The sequence below is a fragment of the Macadamia integrifolia genome, chromosome 3, assembly GCF_013358625.1.
Source record: "Macadamia integrifolia cultivar HAES 741 chromosome 3, SCU_Mint_v3, whole genome shotgun sequence".
NCBI classification, from domain to species: domain Eukaryota; kingdom Viridiplantae; phylum Streptophyta; class Magnoliopsida; order Proteales; family Proteaceae; genus Macadamia; species Macadamia integrifolia.
The window spans coordinates 20,743,819-20,753,690 of record NC_056559.1 but is presented as its reverse complement, the minus strand read 5'-3'; the positions used below and the strand labels follow the sequence as shown (position 1 = coordinate 20,753,690).

Genomic DNA, 9,872 nt, shown 5'->3' with positions numbered 1-9,872 from the left:
CTAGTGGGTAGGTTTTTTGGATTTCATAGGGATGGAAACATCAATTCGCCACCCTCTTTAATCAGGCCGTAAGGGTTGCATGATTAAAGAACGTTCATTCCACCATACTAACAATAAAGAGATAGAACACTGCTAATCTGGTGTTGCCTATGCCCAAACTTAGATAGGCATGAAAAAACCATGCTGAGAGAGAGAGAGAGAGAGAGAGAGAGAGAGAGAGAGAGAGAGAGAGAGTTTTCTTTTTTTAAATCATTCATCTTTTTGGTGAGAATTGCAATCAATTCACATCTAAACAAACATATCCAAATTGATTCCTCTTACCAGCCTCATTTGAGAGTGCACATAAATGATGTCAGAACGGAACGTAATATGGACCCCACCCATCTCCCCCATAACACACTCATTCCAATACAATAAAATCAGTAGTACCACAGTCCCACATGCAAGATCACAACCACCCAACCTACCTGCTCACCAACTGTTCCTTTCATTTTAATCACTTTTCAATGGATTTAATTCAAACTATCTTTGTGGCCCATTTCTTGCGTGTTAAGAGTGCTGGTGCCATTGATTCCATATAAATACAACTATAAAAATAAATAAAATTAAAAATCACATGTACAAATCATGGAAAATAATAAATTTCATTCATCTTCAAATATAATATATTTTCAAAAATGACATTAATGCATTGCTTCCATTGAATATATGCAAGATAACCAAATGAAAATCTCACTTATTCTCTCTCTCTCTCTCTCTCTCTCTCTCTCTCTCTCTCTCTCTCTCTCTCTCTCTCTCTCCTTGATTTCAACAAGCTTGGTATCAATGACTGACCTAACTATATTTCTAACTAACTACATTTACTATTATTTCCTATATATATTATTATTATTATATATATAGGAAGGCCTAGCGGGTACTAAAATAGCAACCTCAGCATCAAGAGCCACCGACCCCTTTACTCTAGAGCGAAAAATTGGAAAAGAAGATATTGTACAAGTTCATTGATGCATCCACCAACCCGGACCAAGTCAGACCAGCCGGAAACGGACCGGAACCCACCTAGAACTGGCCGCCTGCGAAGGTCTGACCAAATTGCCAACCGGCTGGGACAACATTATAGCTAGTGACGGTTCGGCCATCGCTGGTGGTGACCTGGAAGGAGAGACTCTGGCCGTTGAGGTAAGAGTTGCTCTGCCAGTTCTGTCCCCAGTTCCTTGACATGGTTTGCCACCCGCTCTTAGACCCTTTGATCGATACTGCATGGATATCTCCTGCACCGGCAACGTTGGTGATCAATACCAAGTTGAAGTAAGAGTGGCCATTGATTGTGAACCTTATGCCTCCCTTCTTCACACAGGACACCCTACAAAAAACATCAACCACCCTACACGTTAGCATTCATTCATCATTTATAGGATCTAGCATAGAAGTGTTAGGTACTCTTAACCTTTCAAAGATTTAAATATCCAGTACATACGTGTTAGGTGCCAACATCTGTCTCTCTTATTTTAGTATACCCTTCTTCACCTTTTAACACTCACATCAACTCCCCAGGGAAAGCACCCTATAACCCATGTCACAGACCATGGGGTCGTCTAATCCATGATTCTGATGTGTCTTACCACCCCATGGACGGTGGACCACCCCTAGGGATAGTGATCTAGATTCTAGAGTCCAGGTGTTGTACGTTCACTCATACGATCGGGTGAAATTATGAGCAGCGGAAAAATAGAGTATGAATCAAGTTCTTGTACGAGAACCATTCTCATAAGCACTAATCCACAAGGATGGAATCTACCACAGGGTTGATTGTTGGGTAGATACCATTTGTGTGGATCAACCCCATGTGAAAAAGTTCGTCGTACAATAACTTGATCCGCTCTCAAAAATGGACAGGTGTTGATATCTAAAATGTACTTGTAGGAGAAGGTAGGGATCCAATCTCTAAGAAAAGTAGTAACCTTCTGAAGGCAACGGGAACGATTCCAGCACGGTATTGAGCAATCTGGAGAAAAGCCGGCTCAGCCATGTCGAAATGCTGGAGAGGAGGATTGCACCATCCACCATTATCGTTAGATAAAGCGAAGTTGGGAGGGCAAAAGTTAGTGGCAGTTACAGTAATGGTTCCGGGGAGGCACCATTTGGGATCAGAATCACATCTCATCTCATAACAAGAACCACAACTCAAGCCATTGTTGAACAGAGCAGTGCTTAGAGCTACAGTGTTAGTGCCGTATCCTTGGCTGTACAAGTTCCCATACCCACAAGCTCCTCCTGATATTAAACACCAAAACCAAAGAGTCAATATATAGAAATGGTTTCTGAAAAGAATTATATGAAGAGAAATAAATGAAGCTAACCCATTGTGCCGGAAGCATCACCACCACCGTAGAAGGTAGCGTGGCCGCTCTCCCAACCTCCATAGTCTCCATAAGTTCTTTGTGAGGAAAAGCAGAAGAGAGAGAAGAATATGAGAAGAGCAGTAGCAATGGCCATTGCAATGAGAAGCAGAGGAGCTGAAACAGGGGAGGAGGGAGGGAGAAAGAGGGGGAGATAGAGGATTTGGTGGTAGGAAGGAGAAGGAGGTGAAGGTGTGGATTTATAGAAGAGTTAAGGGAAAGGTTGGGGCCCAGGGTAGACAAAAGTAGCGGTTCTAGCGTTCAAAGTGGACCCTTTGATGAAAAGGCCAAAGCCCACGAGATGGAGTTTGAAACATTGATGTAATCAAGGCAAAATCAATTGCACATGCAAATGCTTCTAATTGGACTACCAACCGGTAAGTCCCATGGGCCCCAGTCCGCATGTGCATATCCCAAGATTTCTTCCATATTTTTTTTTTATTATTATTTCTGATAATTCTTTCATTTTCTTATTTCCGCCGAAAATATTGACAATGACTTTATTTGTTTATGTTATCCTTTCTAGTAATTCTCGGGAGTAGTTCTCCTTAGTAGAAAATCAGCAAGTTTTTCTTTCTTGCAAATAATTTTTTTCTAAGTTACCAAAAAGGAAAAAAAAATTTGTTTTCTAAAAGTTATTATTTTGGGTTTTTATTTGTTTACTTTAGCTAATTGCACATTGTTTCTTCCATCTCAACCTTGTGAAGTTGTAAAGGTTGTTAATAATGTATCTAAAACAATCACTAGGGTTGAGTGTCATTCTAAACACTTGGATTATTGTTGAACGTGTGAAAACTATAATTTTGTTTGATCACAATAAGTGGAATAATGGTATAGGCACTCCCCGAAACACTTTAAATTACTTGTGTCAATCATTGTCTCCTTTCCCTCACAATTAACTTTTACTATTCTCTCTTTATTTTACACAATTTTTTCTTTAGCGTCTTCAAGTTTCGGTTAGAGAATTTTTTTATTATGCACACATTACTGATTACCCATTCATTTGGATTGAATTGCTCTGATCCAACAATTCCTTGATTACGAAGTCAAATATTCCTCCTTAAAAAAGACTTGCATCACTTTGATTTAGACCACGAAGCAATTGAATCGTTACACCCTAAATCATCCTATCATATTGATTTTGAGGATGGATCCTATCAAGTGTCTATTCGAGAAATCAGCTTTCGCTGTTGTTTAAGGAATTGGAGGGATCTATTCTTCGCATTGTTTGATTGTGGAAAAGCTATTATCATGAAGAGAAACTCCACTTGCGGTTCTAAGGTAAACATTTTTGTTTCTAAGTAATTATTTTTGTACAATGACTTCGAAAGCAAAAGATACTCAATCTGATATGTAACTCAGAAATCAATCAAGGGAAATACAATTAAGGAAAGATTAGCTAGGCAATTAGGGAAGATTCCAGTGTGTTCTTACTCCATCAAGCATTCAGAGGAGTACGATTTCTACTTCTAGGGGTTTGGTGTTTATGTGTTATGAATCATTGGAGGTGCTTCGCTTGTGGCACTAAAAGGTAAGCCCTAACACTATTGAGATGTTAGATCCAAATCCCAAATATTGCCTGAGGTTCGATCTATTGCTTTGAAATATAAAATTTGATTTGAAGCCATAGGTGTCAATAGTGTGGTATTAGAGCCACCGTCTCCGTAATGTGGGATTTCGATTAGAAATCCTTCAACTATCAATAATGTAGTTCGCATTGCAAACCTCAACTATGGTGAATGCCTTTCTTTTTCTTTTCTGGTTCGGCTGATGTAATTAGGAAAAAAAAATTTAGACAAGAAGGGGAAAGAGAGTCGTCAGAGAGAGGTGAAGGAGATTGTCGTTTAGCAGGTCGAAGGTCAGCTGGTACTATTATATCTTTGGCTGGCCATAATCGTTCCTTAAAGGAGACGACATTGTTCATTTAGTGAACAATTGTCCTTTATTATTAGTATTATGTTAACAGTATATTGCGTCGAGTAAATGGTGTTTTACTTTAACCCAAAACGAGCAGACTTGGCTGATCCAGTCCGATTCGATCTAATATCAGATTGGGTCCGACTTGGTCCGACCCATTAGACCTTGGAGGATGGAATTTCATCCTCCAACTCTTCGGTGATTGTCACCCTAGGTTTTTCATCAAAAAAATTTATGAACAATGAGATGGGTGTCAAAACCTAGCCCGAGCCGATAAAACTGATCTAAAAACCCAAATTGAATCAAATAGATCCTTATTAGATTGGTTTTAGACTTAGGTATCTAATTGAAAATCGATCCAAATCGAACTGACCAATAACTAAACCGAATGAAGCCGATAAAAAAATAAATGATTATGAGATTATAAATTGGTGAATTGATTATCCATTTTTTACAATATTAGTGAGAATATTTTTTGTGTAAGAAGAATTGTTACAAATCAATGAATATGAGGCTATGAATCGGGAAATTGATTTGTAAATTGAACTGTTGCTTTCATTGATTTCCTTGTTCACTATACAAAATTAGTTGGATTTCGATAATAGTTATCTTCTTAGTTATTAGTTATCCATTGGTTTCAATATTAGTTATCTTTCTCTTACAATGATTAACGATGATTTAGTCACAGATTCAAAGTGTTTTTGTCAAATCTTTCTTCACTATAGGTTATGAATGTAAGATTTTATTATGGTTTAAGCTCGATAATAAATCAATTTAAATCAGTATTAACCAATATTAAAAACAAAAATAAACTGAAATCAAATCGGACCAAAACCGAAGCCGACAAAAAATAAAGTTCCTTAATGGATTGGTTTTGGTCTTCCTCATTCCTAAACCGAAACTGATTCAACCCAACCGAAACCAAACCCCACCAATCAATTGATACCCATAAAATGAGATATGAAATCTCTTAACAAATAGAGAATCGATGATCTTGAAGTGTTCACAAGTAGGGACAAAGTTGTGCTCTTCATTGGCATGGTTGATACATTGTGTATTCTTGAGATCAAACAAATGCAGGTATACATTTGTGTGTATATCAAGCTCGATCATTTGAGAACCATGCATGGTTTACTGTCAGATATTTTATGTAACAAGATTCTCGTGATAATTATGTGGTCCCAAACTTGAGAATTCTTTATTATTGCAAACGAACATTATGTACTTTAAGGTATATATAGCTAATGCTTACATCTAACTGGCTATACATCACTACATTGGGTCCAATATTTGTTGACGCTTAATAAAGAATCCACTTCCTTATGTCGGGGAGGATTCAATTGTGTATTTGTTCCATTAAGGCATTGTGAGAAGTATGAGTCCTACTATTATGGATGAAAACTATATGAGATGACGTGGATAACCATGCACAGGCAGTACCTAGTCAAAAGAGGCCCAGAGCGGTCTCCAAGGGGGACTCTTTGACGCCCAAGTTAGTACCATGTGCAATACCTTATGCACTACCTCTCCTATTTATAATGGGTTGAGGCAGAGTCTTAGTTGGAAATGGCTTTCCTTCCTTCTCTACGGCAATGGAGTGATTTTTGGGATTGAATCCAGACAGGTTTTCATCTTGGGAGCTTGGAGCATCATCCTCGTATAGGAACTCCATCTTAGCTTCCTTTTAGCGAGAGATGTGGTTCATCAAGTAAGGATGTGAATTTGAAACCGAAACCATTTATCGAAATCGAACCGAGTCGTTTACACCGAAATCGCAAAATTGGTTAGTAAATGATTCGGTTTTGATTTCAAGTTTAAGACCAACTAGTTAAATGGTTGGGTCGGTTTTAATCATTTAACCCGTTGATTTTAATCCGAATTGACACTGTGAAAATCGAATCGTTTAAACCGTCAAAATCGATTCGATTAACCTGTATAATGATTAAATATTTGGATGTTTTAACAAAACATAATAGTTTAATTTAGGGAAGAATTAAGGACCATAGAAGCTGTCGAACAGTCTATTCAATAACTTACTCCTATTATGTAGTTATGTAGTTAAATCCTTGCTTGTTCAATGCTTTATTTAATTTGATACAAGATTGAAGCATTTATCAATAAAAGAAAATTTTAGTGAGCATGCGAATAAATTAGTAAACCAATTACTAACCATTTAGAAACTATATGGAATAAACCCCAATAAAAACCGTTTAAAATCATGAAACTGACACCATTTAAAAACCATGGAACCGAAACCATTTACTAAGCGATTGCGGTTTCAGAAAATGTAACCGTTTAATAAATGATGCGATTTTAGTTTCAGCCAAATAAATGTAAATCGAACCGAATCACATCGTATACACCAAAATCGAACCGATTAGCACCCGTAGGTTCAAGTATGGGTTCGGTATAAATAGAGAGGCCTCCTATTTAGGGAGATTTGTTTCCTAGTCAGCTTCATTGTACCATTCTCTTCCTACCATGTGTCAATTTTTGACGAAAAGACTATCGAAGGACAATTGGCATTTTAGAAAATCTAAATAGTGAAAAAGGAGAAAAAAACGAGTGAAAGTAAAACAATAATTTGAATAGTCCATGTGGCGTGAAATTGGATAAAACAAATGACATTATTTGGAAGGACCTATTACCTTTGCGTCAAATGAAACTATAAAGAAAAGGGGGGAAATGATCCCTATCTGGCAGTAAAGCCTCTGCTAGCATTCCCCTTTCTTTTCTTGAAATTACCTCTTTGCCTGCTGAAATGATTCTTATTCAGAGACACTGATTGGGTATTCTCTTCCGACCATAGGCTACAATATTGAGCAGGAAACGCTGAAAAATTATGAGATTCGGGTAACCTTGAATAGCAAAAGTTTGTGATAGAAACTTAGAAAAACTTTATTTTCCTTTATTTTTTTTTTTTTCACTTTTGATTATTTGTACTCATATTTTTATTCTCATTATATTTTAATCTACAGAAATTGAAAGAAGTTTTCTTTCATAGCATAATGGGGTTCACTATTCCATCTTAGGGTTCTCTAACCCCTATAGGATTTTAGAACATTCCCAAATTATCACCTCCTCCAATACTCTATGCACATCTAAGACTTACTCGATGAGTAAATTTCCATTCACAATGGCATTAGAGAAACTCGGTCCAAATTGTGACACAATATAATCAGTAGTCCCACAATCTCAATGCAAGTTTACAACCACCCAACTGCCGCTTTTATTTTAATCACTTTTATGGATTTCAAACTATCTCTGAGGTTTACCAACTTGAGAGTGCTGGTGCCCATTGATTCCATATAAATACAACTATAAACATAAATAAAATAAAAAATCACATGTACCAATCATTGAAAATATTAAATTACATTCATCTTCAAATTATTTATTATATTTTCAAAATCACATAAATGCATTGCTTCCATTGAACATAACTAAGATATCAAAATGAAAATTACACTTATTTTTTGTCCACCACGCCCTTGGTTTTTCTTTATAATTTTAACCAAGTTGCAGTGGGGGCTAAAATCAATCTTCCTTTCTCTGCAAAACCTTTTACTTCGATACCCATTGCCTTGATTTTAACAAAGCTTGTAATGAGGTAACAATAACTGACCTAACTATATTTCTAACTAACTATATTTTCTATAATTTACTATGTATAATAAGGCCTAGCGGGTACTAAAATAGCAACCTCATCATCAAGGGCCACCCAACCCCTTTACTCCTAGGGCTGAAAAAAAAAAATTGTACAAGTTCACTGATTCATCCTCCAACCCGGATCTAGTTAGACCAGCCGGGAACGGATTGGACCAGAGGAGCTCCTTCTAGAACTGGCCACCTTCGAAGGTCTGACCAAATTGCCAACCGGCTGGGACAACATTGTAGCTAGTGACGGTTTGGCCATCACTGGTGGTGACCTGGAAGGAGAGACTTTGGCCGTTGAGGTAAGAGTTGCTCTGCCAGTTCTGTCCCCAGTTCCTTGACATGGTTTGCCACCCAGTCTTGGACCCTTTGATCGATACTGCATGGATATCTCCTGCACCGGCAACGTTGGTGATCAATATCAAGTTGAAGTAAGAGTGGCCGTTGATTGTGAACCTTACTCCTCCCTTCTTCACACAGGAAACCCTGCAAAAGCATCCACAACCCTACTCGTCAACAATCATTTATCCTTGATGATAGGATGAGATAAAACTTGTTAGTGGTTTGATTTAAACCATGTTTTGAATCAATCAATTTGAAAAAAATATAATAGATTATAGATGAAAGGAGGGAGTAATCTGGATATTTAAAAAGAACAGGGAAGAAAAGAGATACAAAAATAAAAATGCAAGGAAGTATAAGAAAAAATGAAATAAAAGGTAGAGGAGTTTTAATAAATATAGGCAGAGTGATAGTAAATTTCCCTTTAAAATATCTTAATTCATTTCTTCCATTGAGAGCCTAGGTAGAAAGAAAGTTCTTGCAATTCGGCTAGCAGCTAAATTTTTTAAAAATAGTAACCTTTTAAATGCGACGGGAACGATTCCAGCACGGTATTGAGCAATCTGGAGAAAAGCTGGCTCGGCCATGTCGAAATGCTGGAGAGGAGGATTGCACCATCCACCATTATCGTTAGATAAAGCTAAGTTGGGAGGGCAAAAGTTAGTGGCAGTGACGGTAATGGTTCCAGGGAGGCACCATTTGGGATCAGAATCGCATCTCATCTCATAACAAGAACCACAACTCAAGCCATTGTTGAACAGAGCAGTGCTTAGAGCTACAGTGTTAGTGCCGTATCCTTGGCTGTACAAATTCCCATATCCACAAGCTCCCCCTGATAGGAAAGAGAACCCATTAGCCAAAAAAAAAAAAAGTGTTTAGTGAAGAATTTAGTCTAGTGAATTCAATGAAGCTTACCCATTGTGCCGGAAGCGTCACCGCCACCGTAGAAGGTGGCGTGACCGCTCTCCCAACCTCCATTGTCTCCATAAGTTCTTTGTAAGGATAAGCAGAAGAAAGAGTAGAAGAAGAGAAGAGAAGCAATAGTAATGGCCATTGCAATGAGAAGCAGAGGAGCTGAAACAGGGGATGAGAGAGAGAGAGAGAGAGAGAGAGGCTTTAGAGGTGGGAAGGAGGAGGAGGTGAAGGTGTGGATTTATACAAGAGTGAGGGAGGCGTTAGGGCCCAGGGGAGGGACAAAAGTAGTGGTTCTGGCGTTCGAAGTGGGCCCCTTGATGAAAGTCCAAGGCCCACGAAACAGAGTTTGCAACACTGAAGTAATCGAGGCAAAATCGATTGCACATGCAAATGCTTCTAATTGGACTACCATCCCGTAAGTCCAATGGGCCCCAGCCCGCACATGGGTCTCCCAAGATTTCTTTCATTATTTTTGTATTATTATTTTTTTCTTTTCTGATAATTCTTTCATTTTATTATTTCCACCGAAATATTGACAATGACTTTATTTATATTTTTTAATTTATATTATTTTTGTAGTAATTTCTGGTCACGTGAGTAAGATCCTACGTGACATTAGGTGGGGCCGATGTCTTGGCATTT

The 9,872-nt window shown here is 37.9% G+C and overlaps 2 protein-coding genes across 2 annotated transcripts; both read right to left on the bottom strand.

Moving 5' to 3' along the window:
- Positions 1-628: 628 nt before the first annotated feature.
- Positions 629-2,570, bottom strand: LOC122072995 (expansin-A2-like). The gene is made up of 3 exons (XM_042637466.1): positions 2,364-2,570; positions 1,965-2,277; positions 629-1,366 (listed from the first exon to the last, which is right to left on the bottom strand). The coding sequence occupies exons 1-3, from the start codon at positions 2,497-2,499 to the stop codon at positions 1,063-1,065; spliced, it is 753 nt and encodes a 250-aa protein (XP_042493400.1). The 5' UTR covers positions 2,500-2,570; the 3' UTR covers positions 629-1,062.
- Positions 2,571-7,678: 5,108 nt separating this feature from the next.
- LOC122072766 (expansin-A2-like) lies at positions 7,679-9,441 on the bottom strand. The gene is made up of 3 exons (XM_042637166.1): positions 9,231-9,441; positions 8,835-9,147; positions 7,679-8,459 (listed from the first exon to the last, which is right to left on the bottom strand). Exons 1-3 carry the CDS (start codon positions 9,367-9,369, stop codon positions 8,156-8,158), a joined length of 756 nt encoding a protein of 251 aa, XP_042493100.1. The 5' UTR covers positions 9,370-9,441; the 3' UTR covers positions 7,679-8,155.
- Between the last annotated feature and the right edge of the window lie 431 nt (positions 9,442-9,872).